The sequence below is a fragment of the Hypanus sabinus genome, chromosome 13 (genome assembly GCF_030144855.1).
Source record: "Hypanus sabinus isolate sHypSab1 chromosome 13, sHypSab1.hap1, whole genome shotgun sequence".
Classification (NCBI taxonomy): domain Eukaryota; kingdom Metazoa; phylum Chordata; class Chondrichthyes; order Myliobatiformes; family Dasyatidae; genus Hypanus; species Hypanus sabinus.
In genome coordinates, this window is record NC_082718.1 from 8,813,589 (window position 1) to 8,834,210 (window position 20,622).

At 40.8% G+C, this 20,622-nt stretch overlaps 1 protein-coding gene across 6 annotated transcripts in view; it reads left to right on the forward strand.

Moving 5' to 3' along the window:
* Positions 1-20,622, forward strand: part of plxna4 (plexin A4) — a 721,825-nt gene that overhangs the window by 414,526 nt on the left and 286,677 nt on the right. For all 6 annotated transcript variants that reach the window (XM_059987082.1, XM_059987079.1, XM_059987077.1 and 3 more), the window contains one exon: positions 8,966-9,066. In XM_059987082.1, the coding sequence (XP_059843065.1) occupies positions 8,966-9,066 (101 nt within the window). The remainder of the gene's footprint in view (positions 1-8,965; positions 9,067-20,622) is intronic.

A 20,622-nucleotide genomic window follows, 5' to 3' on the forward strand; every position in this document is an offset into this window, starting at 1 on the left:
GGGGACCAGGCGGCTTGATTCTAACCCAGCTTTGGCTTTTAGATTTCGTTGTATGTGAGGGTCTTGGCAAAGCTGTCTTCTCCAGAGTGGAAGAGTTTGCAGGTGTGTTTTTAGAGGGTAGTTCAGATTTCAGATGCAGAAATAGGTCAGAAGACACATATAAGCCAGACGGAATAAAGGCAATTGTTTTTCTGCCTTGAAGGACTTCAGTGAACATGATGTGTTTCTGCATCAAAGAGCCATCACTCTTAATGCTAGTGTTTTACTCCAGGTTAGTTAACTGAATTCAAAGTTCCAAGTAAATTTATGATCAAACTACATAGATGTCACCATCTACAACCCTGAGATACATTATTTTTTTGTTTATTTTGAGATACAACGTGAGTTAGGCCTTCCAGCGCTTTGAGACACACTGCCTCAGCAACCCCACAACCCTGATTAACCCTAACCATAATCATAGGACAACTTACAATGAACAATTAACCAACCTGCTTTGTCTTTGGGCTGTGGGAGGAAATCAGAGTTCCCGGGTAAAACCCACGCATTCTGTGGAGAGGAAGTACAGAGACTCCTTACAGACGCTGCTGGAACTGAACTCTGAAACGGCGCAAGCTGTAATACCATTGTGCTAACCGCAACGCAACGCAGGTGCTGCAAAGAAATACAATAGAAGCAATGAAAAACTTTTTCTTTTTTCAATCTTTTTAATTAATTTCATATATAAAAAACATATCGTAATATTGAATAGGTTATGAGTGCACTAGACTTAAAGTTGTATTAGTAATAAGATAACAATATCTTATTAAAATATCAGCAAAAAAATAGTACATTAATCAATCTAACCTATATTAATTATACATGAAAAAGAATAAGAATAATCATCAAAAGAAAAAAAATTAAAAAAATACAAGAAAAAAGAATATATATTGAAAAAAAATTAAACCTAAACTAAACTAACATGGGCAATAATACCAGTTTATATGAGTATGATAGTGTCAAAAACTCTGGAACTCCATACCATAACAAGAATAAAAAGAGAAAAGGTCTGGAAGAGACCAAATTAATTCATATGAAAATGTCGAATGAACGGTCCCCAAGTTTCTTCAAATTTAATTGATGAGTCAAAAATAGTGCTTCTAATTTTTTCCAAGCTCAAATAAGAAATAGTTCGAGAGAACCACTGAAATGTGGTAGGAGGATTTACTTCTTTCCAATTTTGTAATATAGACCTTCTGGCCATTAATGTTACAAAGGCAATCATTCGTCTAATTGAAGGAGAAAACTGATTACCATCCTCATTTGGTATACCAAAAATTGCAGTAATAAAATGACGTTGTAAATCGATATTCCAAATTGAGGAAATGATAGCAAATATATCCTTCCAATAGTTATGTAAAGTGGGACATGACCAAAACATATGGGTCAATGAGGCCACATCTAAATGACATCTGTCACATTGAGGGTTAAAATGAGAATAGAATCGAGCAAGCTTATCTTTAGACATATGGGCTCTATGTACAACCTTAAATTGTATTAAAGCATGTTTAGCACATATAGAAGAAGAATTAACCATTTGTAGAATTTTTTCCCATTTTTCTGTTGATATATTATATTGAAGTTCTTTTTCCCATTCTTGTTTAATTCTACCTGATATTTCTGGTTGTATCTTCATAATCATGTTATAAATAAGAGCCACTAATCCCTTCTGACAAGGATTCAAGGTAAAAATCATATCTGAAAAATCTATCAAAGTTGAATTGGGGAAGGATGGTAGAACTTTATGTAAAAAATTTCTGATTTGTAAATATCTAAAAAAATTAGATTTAGGTAACTTAAATTTGTTGGAAAGTTGATCGAAAGACATCAAACTACCTTCAAAAAAAAGATCTCGAAAACATATTATACCTTTCCTTTTCCATATGCTAAAAGCCTGATCTGTCAAAGAAGGTTTAAAAAAGAAGTTAAGTAAGATAGGGCTATCAAGAACAAAGTTTTTCAGAGTAAAAAACTTATGAAATTGAAACCGAATTTGTAATGTGTGTTTGACAATAGGGTTGGATAACTGTTTATGGAATTTAACTAAATCAGCAGGAAGAGAAGAACCAAGAACAGAGAATAAAGAATATCCTTGTACATCATTGCATTCTAAATTTATCCACTGTGGGCACAATGATGAATCCAAATCTAATTTCCAATATATTAAGTTACGAATATTATTCACCCAATAGTAAAATCTAAAGTTAGGTAAAGCTAAACCACCATCTTTTTTAGATTTTTGTAACTGCCTTTTACTTAACCTGGGGTTTTTATTTTGCCACACAAATGAGGAAATTTTTGAATCAATGTTATCAAAAAAAGATTTAGGAATAAAAATTGGTAAGGCTTGAAATAAATATAAAAATTTTGGTAAAATCATCATTTTAATAGCATTAATCCGGCCAACTAATGATAAGGATAAAGTAGACCATCTTGTAGTAAGTTGTTGAATTTGATGAAGCATAGGTAAAAAATTCAATCTAAATAAATCTTTATATTTCTTGGTAATTTTTATACCTAAGTAAATAAAGTTATCAGTAACAACTTTAAATGGTATCCTGTCATTCAATAAAGTTTGCTCATTTAAAGGGAATAATTCACTCTTATCCAAGTTTAGTTTATAACCAGAAAAACTACCAAATTGAACCAACAAGGATAAAATAGCGGGAATAGACCTGTCAGGATCAGAAATATATAACAAAAAGTCATCAGCATAAAGTGATAACTTGTATAACTTCTCATTATGGGTAATACCAAAAATATTAGGGGATTCACGAATAGCAATGGCTAAAGGTTCTAATGCAATATTAAATAATAAAGGACTTAAGGGACAACCTTGTCTCGTACCACGAGATAATTGAAAAAAAGAGGATCTGTAATTATTTGTAAGAACAGAAGCAACAGGTTTATAATATATTAATTTAATCCATGATATAAAATTAGGACTAAAATTAAAATTTCTCAAGGCATTAAATAAGTATGTCCATTCAACTCTATCAAAAGCTTTTTCAGCATCTAATGAAATAACACATTCTGAGGTTGTGGGTGAAGAAGTGTAAATTATATTAAACAATTTTCTAACATTAAAAAAGGAATACTGGTTCCTAATAAAACCAGTTTGGTCTTCTGAAATAATTTGTGATAGTAACTTTTCTAATCTAATAGCTAAAATTTTTGTAAGAATCTTAGAGTCTACATTTAATAGCGATATAGGGCGATAAGATGCACATAGAGTAGGATCCTTATCTTTTTTAAGAATTAGAGAGATAGTAGCTTCATAAAAAGACTGGGGTAGTCTCTTAGTAAACGCATCATTAAATGTTTCACATAACCAAGGGGAAAGCAAAGAAGAAAAAGTTTTTAAAAATTCTATAATATAACCATCAGGACCAGGAGCTTTCCCTGAATTCATTGATGAGATAGCCTCTCCTATTTCGGCCATAGAGATAGGAGCATCGAACAAGCTACGATCTTCATCTGTCAGTTTAGGAATATTCAAATTGTTAAAAAAAATTATCCATCATGGACAGATCGCCATCAAATTCTGATTGATATAAAGATTTATAAAAATCTTGGAAAGTAGTATTAATTTCTTTATGATCAGTAGTCAGATTACCGTCTTGTTTACGAATTTTAATAATTTGTCACTTAGTCGAAATAGCTTTTAATTGGTTAGCTAACAATTTACCAGTTCGATCACTATGAATATAAAATTGAGCCCTAGTCTTAATTAATTGATTCTCAATTGAAGAAGATAATAATAAACTATGCTCCATTTGAAGTTCAACTCTCTTCTTATAGAGTTCTTTGGTAGGAGTCACGGAATAAATCTTATCAATTTCTTTAATTTTATCCACTAATAAAGCAATATCTAAATATCTTTGTTTTCTTTTACCGACGGAATATGAGATAATTTGTCCACGGATAAAAGCCTTAAAAGAGTCCCAAAGTATTCCTCTGTCAATCTCTTCAGTATAGTTTGTTAAAAAAAAGCAAGTCAATTTGCTGTTTTATGAAGGTGATAAATTCTGGATCTTGAAGCAAAGTAGCGTTAAGTCTCCAAGATCTAGTATTATTGAAAGAGTCCGAAATCTTGATAGATAACTTCAAAGGTGCATGATCCGAAATGGCAATAGAGTCATATTTACAATCAGTAACATCTGTTAATAAACGATGATCAATAAGGAAATAATCAATTCTAGAATAACTGTGATAAACATGTGAAAAAAATGAAAATTCTTTATCTTTAGGGTTCAAAAACCGCCATATTTCAGTAATTCCCGAATCAACCATAAAGGAATTAATAAGTAAGGCTGATCTATTCGGAAGAATTCAAATAGGTTTAGATCTATCCATCGAAGGATTCAGACAACAGTAGAAATCTCCACCCATTATCAACATATATTTATTTAGATTAGGGAGGGAAGTAAATAAACATTTAAAAAATTCAGGGCAGTCAAAGTTTGGAGCATAAATATTAACTAGAGCCACTTTTCGATTAAAAAGTGAGCCAGTTATCAACAAAAATCTGCCCTGTGGATCAGAAATAATTTCATGATGTGTAAACGAAATTGAGGGGTCTATAAAAATAGACACACCCCTAATTTTGGCGGTACAATTCGAGTGAAATTGTTGACCCTGCCAGAACCTAAAAAAGCGTTGATTATCCTCCCTCCTAATATGGGTCTCCTGTACAAAAATAATAATAGCATTTAGTCTATGGAATACTTTAAATATTTTTTATGTTTAATCGGATGATTTAAACCATTAGTATTCCAAGAGATAAAATTAATAGACTTATCCATCATGCCAATATTAATTGTATATATCATAGAAGGTTAAAAAGATACATAACCCATAATTCAGGAAGAAGGAAAAATGATTCAGGAGCAACCGGAGAACATGAATGAAAAACTACACACGGAAAAGGACTGACAAACAACAAATGTGGAAAAGAATTCAAACTGGCCAAATACAAACAAAAACAAATAAAATAAAATAATAATAATAATAAATACATGCATACATAAATAATATTGAGAAGATGAGTTGTGTAGGGTCCTTGGAGATCTAGTTTGTTGATCTGTTGAGGTGAGTGAAGTGATCCCTGCCGGCTCAGGAGCCTGACGGTTGAATCATGAATCAATAGTCAGAATCGTTTGCTTTCTTAAGTGCAAGTACCAACCACACACAACAAAGACAAACAATCAATTTGCAAAAGACAACAAACTGTGCAAATAATAAAAGAAAAACCAAAATATTAATACATAAATAAGTAATAAATTTTGAGAACATGAGTTGTGGAGTCCTTGAGAGTGAGTCCGTAGGTTGTGGAATCAGTTCAGTGTGGAGGTGAATGAAGTTATCCACTCTGGTTATCCACTTCACCATGAGCACTAGCCTATGTTGTATCCAGGACATCCTCAGGGAGCAGTGCCTGAAAAAGGCAGCATCCTTCATTCAGCTCCCCGGTCACCCAGGTCATGCCTTGTTCTCATTGCTACCATCAGGAAGGAGGTACAGAAACCTGACGGCATACACTCAACGATTCAGGAACAGCTTCTTCCCCTCTGCCATCTAATTTCTGAATGGGACATTGAACCCATGAACATTACCTCACTACTTTATTTCTATTTTGCACTACTTATTTAATATATATAAAACCATATGACATAGGAGCAGAATTAGGCTATTCAGCCAATCGAGTCTTCTCCACCATTCCATCACAGCTGGTCCCAGATCCCACTGAAGCCCATACTCCTGCCTTCTTGCCATACCCTTTGGTGCCCTGACCAACCAGGAAACTATCAACTTCAGCTTTAAGTATACCCACAGACATGCATGGCCTCCCCTGCAGTCTGTGGCTAAAAAATTTCTCCTTAAATCTCTTCTAAAGAATCACACATCAATTTTGAGGCTACCCCCATCCTCTCCACATCCACCTTATCCAGTCCTTTCAACATTCGGTAGGTACCACAGATTTAGCCTGTAAATTAGCCTCCTGGGAGTCTTGCACGAGGACTTCTAAGTCCCTTCACACCTCTGATGTTTGAACCTTCTGCCCATTTAGATAATAGTCCGCACTATTGTTCCTTCTACCAAAATGTATTATCGTACATTTCGCAGCACTGTATTCCGTCTGCCACTTTTTTGCCCATTCTTTCAATTTGTCTGAGTCCTCCTCCTATGCTTACTATATACCTGCTGTAATTTACAGTTTTTTCTCTATTATGTATTGCATTGTACTGCTGCCACTACATTAACAAATTTCACAACCTATGTCGGTGATACCAAACCTGATTCTGATTCTGGTTCAGCAACCTGATAATTAAAGGGTAATAACTGTTCTGTTAGTTATTAACAAAGTTATTGATGCATTTATTTGGGAAAACTGTTACTGAAATTGCCTTTGCTTTTGCACATTTCTGGATGACTGGAGCGGTTTCCTAACTATGAAACTTCCCTTGGGAATGGCTGACACTGGAGTAGCCTCATTCACTTTTTTCCTTGTTAAGAAAAGTGTAAATTTGTCTCAAAAGGTTTAAACACAGGATACATAACAGCTCCACACATAGTGCAGGCATTGTAAGACCGAGCGAGGGATGGCATGAGGATCAGGGGCTCATGGTCCAGCAGGATTAGAGATAAATAATTTATGCTGGAAAGGTTATGGAATTATAATGGGAAGAGAGAAGTTGCGTTTTGGGGCAGAGAACCCTCACTGCAGCACTGTATTTTTCTGAGGCTGGGTAACATGCAAAACATTATCCTGTCTTTTCTGCAGCTGCTGATTTGGAGCGTATGGTTTTTATATGAAGCAGATTTGTGTTAAATGATGTTTACTCAACATTTCACAACGGTGTATCACGTATCATAAATCAATTACCACCTATCTTCCCACAATTCATAGATCACATCACAAGATGTATCAAAATATTGCAAACCAAATGTCATATCACTAATCTTATAAATGAAATATCACATTATATCTCAGTAATCATGTTTTACAAATTATATCTCGCACATGATTAACCTAATATTATGTATAACCGACTGTGGTTCTTGTTTCTCAGACTCAGAGGAACTGCTTCTGGCCCACTGAATCGAGCCTGGTGTGTCAGGATCTGTGGCTCAGGCCCCGACCTTCTGTCGTTGGCCCAGATCGGTATTACTGCCTCTGGTACAGAGTTTTGCATTCTTTAAGCACAAGAGACTCTGCACAGGCTGAAATCTAAAGTGACACATACAAAACGCTGCAGGAATAGAGGAATAGAGTCAACGTATCAAGACTGAGACCCTTCAGAGTCCTAATAAAGTGTCTTGGTCTGAAACATCAACTGGTTATTGCTCGCTGTAGATGCTGCATGATTTGCTGAGTTCCTCTGCCATGTGTGTGCCTTGCATACTCTGGTACTGACATCAACATTACAATTGCGTGTAGCGTTCTGTACGATGCAGAGATTTGTACACTGGGTGTAAATTCCATAAAAATGAGCATTTTGCGCATTTTGCACAGCACATTATAATGGGAAACGTCAACATAAATTTGCATAAATTATTATGATTTACATGATACAATATAAAAAGATAATACAGCAACATCACTTTATGGACTCACTTTCAAGGGCTCTACAATTCATGTCCTAGATATTATTTATTTACTTATTTATATGTTTTTTTGTACTTACAGTTTGTCTTATTTTGCATATTTGAGCTAGGGTATCTAAGACTTTTGCACAGTACTGTAGTAATTTTATGTATTGCACTGTACTGCTGCTGCAAAAAGAAATCATGACATATGTGAGTGTAGATAAAGCTGATCCTTATATGGGTCCATATTGTGGTCTGACAGTGGGAAAGAGGCAGGGATGGTTGGGGAAAAGGGGAAGGCAGAGTGGAGGGAGTAAAAAGCACCAGAGAGACATTCTGTAATGATCAATAAACCAATTGTTTGGAATCAAATGACCTTGCCTGGTGTCTCAGGGCTGGTGTGACTGCACCCGGGCCACCCCCTGCCCCCGCACTCCTCCTTTGCCACTTGTCCCACACTCCTCCCACAGTGCTCCACCCTCACTTTCCCAACATCCTTTGCTCCTGCCAGATTTACAAGCTTGCTCTCTGCTCCACGTTGACAAATACAATACTGTGTGTGGTGAACTACATATACCTGTCTGGACACACCCCCTGCTGACTGCTCCTGTGGCCCCTCCCACTGCCCCCGGTATAAAGGCGATTGAGGCCTGAGCCCGGCCTCTCAGTCTCCAGGATGTAGTATGGTGGTCATTCACTGCTTGTTCCTTCTTCCAGTCAATAAAAGCCGATATCTCGCCTTCACGTCTCAGAGAGAGTTATTGATGGTGCATCACTGTGCAAAAAGCTTAGGCACCCTAGCTATGTATATGTGCCTGAGACTTTTGCACTGTACTGTATTTGTCCAAATGTAAAGTTCAAATTTCAAACGTACTTTGAGCTTCAGTGCAAGTTGTGAAAAATATCGTCTTGAGGAAAAATTGGGATTTTTCATGTTGCTCAAAAACTGACGGCAGTGGGGAAGGAGATGCTTTTGAACCTTGTGCTGTGGCACTTTGGGCTTCCATTGGCAGCAGCGCGAAGAGGCCATGGTCCTTGATGGGTGTTGCTTTCTGAGACATTGCTCTCGTAGATGTGCTTGGTGGCCTGATGGAACTGGTTGAGTCCATAACTCTCTGTGATCTCTTGCATTCCCGTAAATTGGAGTTCCCCATCCCAGGTTCAAGGTTCAAAGTTCAAAGGTAGTGATGCAATCAGTCAGAATGCTTTCTACTGTACATTTGTCAAAGTTTGTTTGAATCTTTGACGACATATCGTGCTTCTAATTTCTCATAGTTGATGAACCTGTTGCCACGGTGATATTTGAGTAAAACTCTGCCTGTTTTTTTTTTGTTTCTAGCTGACCAGAGTGCCCGTGGAGGCGTGTGGACAGTACAAGACGTGCTCTGATTGCCTGGGCTCAGGAGATCCTCACTGTGGCTGGTGTGTGCTCCACAACACGTGAGTACAGACGAAGTTCCTTTCACGGCGTCCATTGGTACAGGACTGCCCATTGTTCATTAGGGAATGAGGGGGGTAATTTGTCGCTGGGGTTTGGTGAGTGACTTCCTTCCATGATCCATCTAGCACCACCCCAGGCAGTTCACCCAGCACCTTCCTGATGTGCTAGGGCGGTGGTGGGGGCAGATTCGGTCGGGATTTTTAAGAGACGTTCAGGTAGGAAAATGGGAGGATATGGGTATATGTGTAGTTTAGTTAGCCATTTGGTTGCAAATTTAATTGGTTCAGCACTGCACTGTGGGCAATAAGTTCAGCTCCTGTGCCGTACTCTTCCATTTTCAATGTTTGATGTTCCTACAAACCGGGTGGAGCAGCCAGTGAGGCCAAAACAACTCCTTCTGTTTGTGGGCGGAGGCCCTACAGTTTGCATGGTTCAGTTTTAAAGGTGACTTTGGAATTTGGCTGCCTGGGCAATAAAGAGGCAAGACTGAGCCATCTGATGGCTGCAATACCCATCTGATTTCCATCTAGTTGTCTTCAGTAGATGAAACATCTCTCTCTTTCAACTACTTCTATGGTTTTTCTGTATTTTATGGCTATTTGGAGAAGACAAATCTCAGAGTTATATTCTGCATACCTATGTAGATAATAAAACGAACCTTTGAAAAGTAATTACGATATTAAGTGGCTTGACGGATCTGAGATTAGGATAGGCTGAGGTAAAAATCAGCCCTGACCTACTGGATGGTGTTGCAAGGACAAGGAGGTGAGTGGTCACTCCTGCTTCTTCCTACGTTCATAACGTTCTGCAAAGGCTGAGGAATGTGCTCAGGATAATGATGAGGCAGTGGTCAAAAATAAACCCAACCGTTCTCATCCTAAGTTTCCTCCTTTCTCCAAGAATGATACATGCCTTTGAGGCGATCAGCGAAGTGTGGTCTGGGCTATGGTGTTGAAAACATTGATGCTAGTTAGTGCACAACAAGGTCTCACTATTTCAATAATGAGCAGATGGTCTGGGATGTTTCTAGTTGGGTGGATACAGCTTGTGGCACTAGGGAGATCCGGTCTTCACCCGCAGACTGGCTGGGTGGCTGAACTGACCCTGCAGGTATCCCGAGCTGTGCTCTCCTTCCTTCATATAAAGATTGCAGTGGTCATGGACTGACCCATTCCCCAGTAAGTGTGAACTATAAGCCTGGATTAGAAGTAGTTAGCTACACAACTGGAAAACCAGTCCAGAGATTTCAAACTGTCATTCACCTGTTGTCAATTCTGGGGCAAATGTTTTCTGTCGTCAGACTCCTCATGAAGACCACAGGCTTCCCAATGCATAAAGAAGTTCACATTTGTTCCCGCCCAATCTACCTATGCACGGAGCACTTTTCAAACACAAGGCAGTTCAAACTGCTTTACATCAAACAAAATATAAAAATCAAACATCAAATTTCAGAAAATATAAAGAGAATGAAGTCATGCAAAAAATTAATGTGATAAGTAGAAGTTCAGTGCAGGAGATTCTAATCAAAAGCTACAGCAAAAAGAAAAGTTTTAAGCCTCGATTTAAAAGAGCTTAAAGTTGGGGCAGACTTCAGATCCTCTGGAAGGTTATTCCAGAATGTGGAGCATGGTAACTAAAAGCTGCCTCACCATGTTTAGTTTTGACCCTGGGGACAGGAAGCAGACCCACCCCAGACAACCTGAGAGCTCGAGAAGGTTCATAATGCAGCAAGAGATGGGAGATGTGTTTTGGCCCTAGTCCATTCCGTGCTTTAGAAACCAGTACTAAAGTCAGTCCTCTGATGGACAAGAAGGCAGTGTAGTGATCTGACAACTGGAGTGATGTGTTCTGCTTTCTGGGTCTTACTGAGGACTCTAGCAGCAGCATTCTGAATGAATTGCAGCTGTCTGAGGGATTTTTGCAGAGACCTGTGAACACACCATTACAGTAGTTAAGCCTGCTAGGAGTAGTTGCTAGCTAGAATCTTCTACCAGATACGGTGGTGATATCAATTGCAGTTATTATGTTTATGAGATATTTAGACAGATGCTTAAAGAGGCAAGGGCTAGACGATAGAGACCTAATGTGAGTGAATGAGATTAGTGTGGTAAGGGAAAAAGGTTGGCATATGAGTGCAGAGCCAAAAGGCCATGCTGTACAATGCTGTACAACTCTGTGATTCTACTTGTTCATGAAGCCTGCTGGAAGAAATGGATGATTATTCTTTTCTAGATTTAATATTTAATTTCTATTTGCATAGAACATAGAACATTACAGAACATTACAGGCCTGTTTGTCTCAATTGTCTCAAGTTGTGTATTTTCTTATTTGTGACATGTTTTAATGATTTCGAAAAATGGTGAGACAGTGGATTCTGGTTAATTAGGCCATTCATCAGGACAGCTGTTTATTTGGGAAAAATCTTAAAGAACAAAAACTAATCAATAGCTGGTGTTCCCTTAAGTTATTTGGGATGCTGTGCTGCTTAATTGGGATAAGAGACTGCTGCCGAACAGTTTCTACTAGTGTTAGTTGTGTGCACTTGTGTGGCTGTTAGACACTACACTGTGCTTAGAGTGAACAGTTTTTAAATAGTGTTAGTTGTGTGTGTTTGCAGCAATCCTGCTGTCCTTCCTCACGTCAAATTTACTGGTCATGTCCAGCAAGAGGGCAATGCTTTCCTCTCCTGAAAACAACAGCAGTCTTGTGGTACCAACCTGGTGTTGTGGAAGCCTCCTCGAAGGCTCCCTTATCGTTGTCAGCTTTCTGTCTGAAAGTGAAATCTGATCAGTCTGAATGCCCTTGTCAGAATGTGAATCCTCAATCAATCTCGGTTATGCAAAGCTGAGCCGTTTCTGTGATCAACAACACCGAGGAGAGCACAGAGCACACAGTGAACTGACAGTCTCAGTGGCATTAAAACTGGCAGCCTTTAATATGGCCTCAGCCAGCCTACATAAAGTATTCAATGTTCAAGGTAAATCTATTTTCAAAGTACATATATGTCACCATTATGGCCTTGAGGTTCATTTTCTTGTGGGCATTCATAGTCAATACAAGAAACACAATGGAATCAATGAAAGACTGAACCCCGAAGGACAGACGCACAACCAATGCGGAAAAAACAACAAACTGTGCAAGTACAAAAAGTAAATAAATAAACAAACAAATAAGTGAACAAACAAGCAAGAAAGCAATAAATATCGAGAACATGTGATGAGGAATCCTTGAAAGTGAGTTCATTGGTGGTGGGGACAGGTCAGTGATGGGGTGAGTGAAGTTATCCCCTGTGATTCAGGAGCCTGATGTCTGAGGGGTAATGTGATGGTGTGGGTCCTGAGGCTCCTGTACCTAATGGCGGTAGTGAAAAGAAAGCATGACCTGGATGGTGGGGGTCCTTGATGATGGATGCTGCTTCCCTGTGACGGCGCCTGTGTAGGTGTACTCAGTGGTAAGGAGGGCTTTACCTGTGATGAACTGAGCCACCGTATCCACTACTTTTTGTGGGCTTTTCCATTCAAAGATTTCCATACCAGTCATGATGCAGCCAGTCAATATACTCTCCCCCTTACATCTATGGATGTTTGTTGAAGTTATACAATGCAGAAACAAGCCTTTGACCCAACTGTTCAAGCTGACCAAGGTATCTTTCTGAACTAGTCCCTTTGCCTGCATTTGTCCCATTTCCTTCTAAACCTTTCCTATCCACACACCTCTCCAACTATCTTTTACACACTGTAAGTGTACCTGACCCCAGCACCTCCACTAGCAGCTATTCCCATAGATCCTCCGTACAAAAATCAAAGACCCCACTCACCCCAGTCATTCTGTCTTCTCCCCTCTCGCATCAAGCAGAAGATACAAAAGCCTGAAAGCACCAGATATCCCACTGCAGACTGCCCCCTAGCCTCACAATCTACCTCGTTATGATACTTACCTACACTGCACCTTTTTAGTAGCTTTTGCACTTTATTCTGCATTGCTATTGTTTTACCTCAATGCACTGTGTAATGATTTGATCTGCATAAAGAGTATGCAAGGCAGGCTTTTCAGTGTATCGTTGTCCAGGGGAGAATAATTCACCAAAAACACAAAAATAACCTCTGTGTGGAAAGGTTGCCCCTCGGGTCTCCAGTAAGTCGTTCCCCTCTCGCCCAGATGAACTGCAGGCACACAGACTGAACCCAGAGGAAGCTCATGTCCAAAGTTTGGCAGCGATTTGCCGCATGCACTTCCTGGTTTTTGCCCAAGGTACAGGCAGGAATAGGCAGACTGGATGAGCGCTCTCCCTTATCTCCAACGTGGAGGAACGGGAAAGCAAGTGTCCTCCGAGGGATGGGGAACTAGGCGCACTCTTTGGCCGCCCTGTCAATCACGCTGGGGGTGGTGGTAAAAGTGGGCTGAAAGAATTAACATTATGCAATAAATGATATCGACTAGAGTCATGCAGGAAATAGGCCAATTTTTTATATGTGCGGTGGAAGCATGGTAGCATAGTGGTTCGTGTGACATTTTACAGTATCAACTGTAAGACAGCTGTTCAATTCCCTCTGCTGTCCATAAGGACTTTTATGTTCTCCCAATGACTGCATGGGTTTCCTCCGGGTGCTCTGGTTTCCTCCGGGTGCTCTGGTTTCCTCCCACAGTCTAAAGACATGCAAGTTAACAAGTTGTGGGTCTGTGATGTTGGCACTGGAAGCATGGAGGCACTTGCAGGCTGCCCCAGTACATCTTGGCCTACGTTACTCATCTTCACAGAACAACGCATCTCACTGTATGCTTTGATGTACATGTAACAAGTAAAGCAATCTTTATCTTTATCTCGCCCATCTAGTCAGGGTTGGCCATCAGCCACTCACTTACACTGCCTGCAGTAACTTCTTTTGAATCTCCCTATATTCCCCTCAGCACCCCCCGCCCCCACATTCTACCAGATACCTGCACACGAGTGGCAATTCACAGTGGTCACTTGACAAACTTATCCCCATTTCTTTGGAATGTGGGAGGAAACCAGAGCATTGGAGGGAATCAGAGAAGATGATGGCATCCGTTAGTCTCACGAGACTATGGATCTGTGCCTGGAAAGTCTCTGGTGTTCTCTCCAGAGTGCAGGCCTGGGCAAGGTTGTATGGAAGACCAGCAGTTGCCCATGCAGCAAGTCTCCCCTCTCCACGATATCGATGTTGTCCAAGGGAAGGGCAAGGGCCGATACAGCTTGGCACCAGTGATATTGCAGGAGTTGCCAGAGCGAGGTTGAAGGCAACATCGGACTGCCTTAGGGACTCCAGCTCCGGATTTGTCCTCAGGGTTTACTCCTGAAGCCTTTCCCATGAGTGGGTATTGCTGCAATCAGAGAGATCACAAGAATATTGTACAGACTGGATCCGGTCAGGACTGGACCCAGGTCACTGAAGCAATGAGGTAATAACTCCACTAGGTTGCCATGGTGCCTCTTGTGAGGTACTGCTTTTAGTTAGGGAGTTGTGTGACATTCACACACAAAATGGTGCAGAAACTCAGCAGGCCAGGCAGCATCTATGGAAAAAAATACGGTGGATGTTTTGGGCTGAAAGATTTAAAATTGATTCAAATGATTCAAGATTCAAGATTTAAAATTGCTTAATGTAATTTCCTATACACGAGCCATGTTCTATTCAAGCCATGTTCTTTTCTGACTGTCGCCATCGGGTGAAAGGGACAGGTGCCTCAGGACTCTCACCGCCAGGTTCAAGAACAGTTACTACCCTCAACCATCAGGCTCTTGAACAAAAGGGGATAAATACACTAATTCAAGAGCTCTTGTTACTTCATGCTATTTTATCTTGTTATTCCAAAGGAATGTTGTTTTGTTTGGTTGTGTAAATGTACAGCCAGATGACAATAAACTTGAACCTGAACTTGACTTGCGTGAAAGCAAGTTAATGTTTTAGGTCGATGAACTTGCAGTAGAGTTGTTCTGAGCAAAAGGCTTTGATCTGAAGCATTAACACATTTTCTTTCTCCACAGGAGCTATCTCACTTACAGAGCATTCCCAACATTCTCTGTTTTATTTCAGATTTCCTGCATCTGCATCCACTTTTAGATATCTGTGCTCATAGGGAATGCTGAGGTCAATGACCAACAAGTCTGCAGGGGGGAGTAGTTTGCTCTAATTCTCCTTTGTTTGGGTCTGTAAATCAAAAGTCAAACCCAAACTTGTGGAACTGCAGGAATAACCAATGTTCTCTATTGCTTTTGCAATCCATCCCTCTTCTCAAAGTAGTCAAATATGTGATCTGTCAGAATCGGACAGGATGTGTTCACTTTCTTTGCTCATCTAATTATAAACACTGTAGGCTTTATAACATCCAGAAATATATTAGCTCTCTCTTCACCATTTCTATTATTTCCTTTAGGCTGGTTTCCCTTCTAAATAGCCTTGGTTGTCCATTTTTGGTCTCCATCATGTACCCAGAATTAATCATTCCACCATTGACTATTGCCAGGACATGCATCTGGTACTCATTCATTTAGAAGATGGCGAAGAGCTGGGTTTTGAACCACAATAATCCTTTTGCTGAAGATATTTTCACAATTCTGTTGGGTAGAGAGCATAGAACATGGAACAGTACAGACCCTTTGGCCCATGATGCTGTGCTGTACTCCTAGATCAGTCTAATTCTTCCCTCACCCACATAGCCCAATCTGGACCCAAGTAGCAATGGAGAAATATTTCATCAGGATGGTGTGCAGCCTTGAGTGGGGAGGTGGGTGAACCTGCAGGTGATGATGTCCCCATACATCTGCTGCTTTAATTGTTCCTGGTGACAGAGGTCCTGCATAAGGAGGAGCTTAAGTGAGTAGACACTGTGCATTTTGTAGACTGTGTGACGGTAACGGAGGGAGTGAGTGGTCAGTTTATTGATTTACTTATCGAGAGATACAACACTTGGCCCTTCAAGCCCCACCGCCCAGCGACCCCTGATTTAACCCCAGCCTAGTCACGGGACAATTTATAATGACCAGTTAACCTACTAACTGGTACATCTTTGGACTGTGGGAGGACACTAAAGGACCCAGAGAAAGTCCACACATTCTATGAGGAAGATGTGTCGACCTCTTATAAGTGACGTTGGAATTGAACTCTGACGACTCGAGCTATAACATGTAGCGTCATGCTAACCACTACACTGCCGCGGTTAGGGTGGTGGAGGAAGTGCTGACCAAGCAGGCTGCTTTCTCCTCGGTTTTGTTGACTTCATGAATGTAGTAGAGGTTACACGGCAGTGGCCAGTTTAGTTGAATTTCAGGTCAGTGTCGAGAGCCAGGCTGAACACACGTGGGAGCACGTGATGGTGGAAGTACTGAGGTCAGGAAAAGTTTTCGTAACTTCTCTCTGTATGTGTCTGGGAGATGCTCCTGCCATAGTTCAATACTCTTGCAGTATTGCCCGGGTGAGGTGAGGGCCTCTGTTGGTCAGAGTTGACCGTGCATGTTGCGTTCTAGCTGTATAGATACTCAAGCCTGGGCAGTACGATATGGAGAGCAAACTGTTGCCAAGCTGGAGAACTCTTTAACATGAAGCTTGCTCTTCAACAATCAGGCTCCCGAACCAGCGACAATAACTTCACCCACCCCAACACTGAACTGATTCCACAATCTACAGACCCACTTCCAAGGACTTCACAGCTCATGTTCTCACTATTATTTGTTTACTTGTTATTTTATTATTTATTATTTCTTTTAAAAATTTTTCAGTCACACAGTTTGCCTTCATGTGCACATTGATTGTTCGTCCATGTTTTTGTATAGTTTTTCAATGATTTGGTTGTATCGTAAATGCCCACAAGGAAATGAATCCCAGGGGAGTATATGGTGACATAGATGAACTTTAATAATACATTTACACTGAACTTTAAACTCCCCTTGAATGAAGGCAGGTTGATCTTTCACACAACTTCATACTGAATATCAAAATTACTAGTCATTAATAATCAGTAAATATTGGGTTTCTCTTGCTTGTGTTTCTTTTGAATATTCATAACACGCATCCAAGTCAGACCTAATAGAAACGTAGTTGCTCTCTGAGGGGATTTTAATCCAGTTGAATTGCAGTAATTCTCCTGGACCCAGTAAATTTATTCAATTGGACACTATTAGTGTTCGGAACTTTTATCTCTAGTAGGATTAGATGGAGCAGGACCTGTAAGAGAGGCTACAATGTGCAGTGCAGGACATGTCATGGCAAGCAAAGGAGCGAGATTTGTAATAATTTGCAAATATTGCTTTGATATTTAAACAAAAATGTTGTTAGACATCTTCCCCTTGCAAGAACGGGACTTGGCTGGCAATGTGTCAGTAAAGAACCAGACTGCATTCAAGGCCTTGGGCAGGTTGTGGTATTAGGTTCCTGGTGCTGGGCACCGTGCCAAGGTTTGTGGTTGGATTTCATGAGGTCCCTGTCCTAGCTCCTTGCTGCTGGAAACTCGACTCCAGCGGTCGAGCTGCAGAGAGCATCGATTGGGTTACTTGTCGGGGAGCTCGGGCCAGCGGAGGAGCTCCTGTTGCCATCTCATCCCTCAGCTCTGGCTGCTGTCTGCACAGCGAAGAAGGCTCTTCTAACCTGATAAATCATTTAGCTGGTGTAAATTGAAAATGTAGATCTCTGCTAGTTGGCCTCCAGGGGTCGGACAATCCTGGAAAGGAAGCAGAGGACTGACTATTAGTGATGTACAGTGGCTTGATGTAGGCTGGCTGCTTGCACGGAGGTCAGTCTGGAGGTCACCAACTTCCAGGCTCTGAAGGAAAAGAAACTTTAAGAAAGAAAGTCAAAGTTTGGGTTTCTTGGAGGCTACATTAACCGATTTTCTCTGTTAACCAGTTGGCTTTTTGCCTAGTTTTATAGTTGCTGGGAACCCTGTAAGGTTGACAGTGCAATAATTTTCCACCTCCCAGTCCTCCAAGCTCAATAAAATAATTTTATGTAATCAGAATTTCATGCATCAGTTTGCAATATCTTTTTTTTTGTATCATGAAATCTTGAATTTGAAAATAATCAGAATTGTTGAATTGTAACATCATAGGAGGAAGTTATTTGGTCAGTCTTTTCCCTGTGGAACTATTTACTGAGTCCCATTTCCTCACCCCTACCCTTGCAGGATTTTTAATTATTTTTAACACAAGAGATTTACAGATGCTGGAAAATCAGAGCAACATACGCAAAATGCTGGAGGAACACAGCAGATAAAGGAGAGGGAATACAGTCAATCTTTTGGGCTGAGGCCCTTTATCAGGGCTGGAAAAGACGAGGGAAAAAGCCATAATAAGAGCTATGGGGTGTGGGGAAAGGGTGCAACCTAGAAGGTGATATGTGAGACCCGATGAGTGGGAAGGTGGGTAGGTGGGTGTGGGATGAATTAAGAAGCTGGGAGGTTTTAGGTGGAAGAGGTAAAAGGCCATAGAAGAAGGAATCTAATAGGAGAGGAGGTGGACCCTGGTGGAAAGGGGAGGAGGAATAGCACCAGAAGGATAGGTTTTGCCAGGTGCGAGGGGAAGGAAGACTGGTGGGTTGTTTCTGTCACTCTTACAGGCAGTGAGACTCAATAGACAGTAGGTGCTGGAGTAGGCCATTCGGCCTTTCTAGCCAGCACCACCATAGTCAGCTCATCGCCACCCCCAGTTCCAGTTCCAGCCTTTTCATAGCCTCTCTCCGTGCCTGGAAGAAGGTGCTCCTCCTGCAGTGCCATGCTCCCTCAGTACCCGCCAGGTGCACAGAGGTAAGCTGGCAAATTTGCAATGTGAGCATAACTCTGCTTGAGTGAAGGTGGGGTGATCTTTCACAGTGCTTTATACTGAAGGTCAATGTTTCTGGTTATTAATAATCAGCAAATATTGGGTCCCTCCTGTTTGGAACATCTTTTGGATGTTCACGACACTCAGCCAAGGTAGATCCTAATGCAGGTACCTTCCTGTGCATTGCTGTATGAGGCAATTATAATGGCACCAATTCCGTTCCTGGACCCAGTGAACTTACGCACTTGGGGATTGGCTTGGAATGTCAGTGACTGGCTAACAGTCTAGCTGCTTGAACTAGTGACCTAGAGATCATTCGATTATATCCCACCATGAAAACATTTCCAATCGATTGTCTCAGCAATAGTCTCTTTTTTAAATTTTTCCAGAGGTACTGTACAGTAACAGGCCCCTCCAGACCAATGGGCCCACACTGCCCAATTACACCCTTGTGAGCAATTAGCCTACTCACCTGTATGTCACTGGAATGTGGGAGCACCCAGAGAATACCTTCACAGCCATGGGGAGAAAGGACAAACTCCTTGCAGACAACAGCGAGATTGTACCTGGGTTGCCGGTGCAATAGCATAACGCTAACCTCTATGGTACTGTGCTCCACTTGTGGCAGTGACGATAATCTACTGGTTTACCATTTAAATCCAGCTGATTTGTTATATCTGTGAAGAGAGGAAATTTATCATCCCTACCTGAAAAAACAATTGTCACTCCAGACATGAAAGGCCTAGATAGAGTGGACATGGAGAGGATGATTCTTATAGTGGGGGGAGTCTAGGACCAGAGGGCACAACCTCAGAATAGACGGGTGTCCATTCAAAACAGAGCTGAGGAGGAATTTCTTTAACCGGAGGGTGGTGAATCTGTGGAATTCACTGCCACAGATGGCTGGGGAGGCCAAATGATTGGGTATATTTAAAGCGGATATTGGTACAGTTTTGATTAATGAGGGTGTCGGAGGTTATGGGGAGAAGGCAGGAGAATGGGCTTAAGAAGGATAATAAATCAGCCATGATGGAATGGTGGAGAAGGTTGATGAGTCGAATGGCTCGATTCCACTCCTATGCCTATAGTCTTATTACAGTTAGTTTACAATAAATAAATTGATTAATAGAGGAATAGTGAGGTACTGTGGACCTTTCAGAAGTCTGAGATGAAGGGGAGAAGCTGTTCCTAAGACGTAAAGTGAGGCCCTTCAGGCTCCTGGACCTCCTCCCTGATGGTAGTAATGAGAAGAAGTCCATGTCCCAGATGGTGTGAGTTGCTTAATGAGCTAAAGAAAACAATTAAATAATTAACTAAGACAATAAAACGCACATTGTGTGGGGAGAAAGGCCCAGATTTGACTGGAATTTGAAACCAATCCTGGTGTAGTCAGAGCTCCACTGTAGATCTGCAGTGACTGCTTATTGGTGCAACAGTAAGGCTGACTTTGCATAGATCTATCACCAGGCCCCACTTGAAGCCAACTCATCAACAACCTTTCAGTTCTAGCCAGGCTGACTCTGCAAAGAGTCTTTGATTTTGTGAGATGAACTCATGTGAAGATGTGAGTCACAAAAGGCACTCAAATTGCTAGCAATCCATTCAGGAGATCAACAACCTTCACTGACTCGTGAATCATTGTATGCAAATCAGTCCTGTTCTGATGACCTTATAAAAACCCTGCAAGCATCCACATTGCCATCTGTTCCTTTTTATTTTTCAAAAAATACATGTGTTTTATGTCAGTGAAAGATGACAGTGCTCTTCCACACCTGCAGCACAT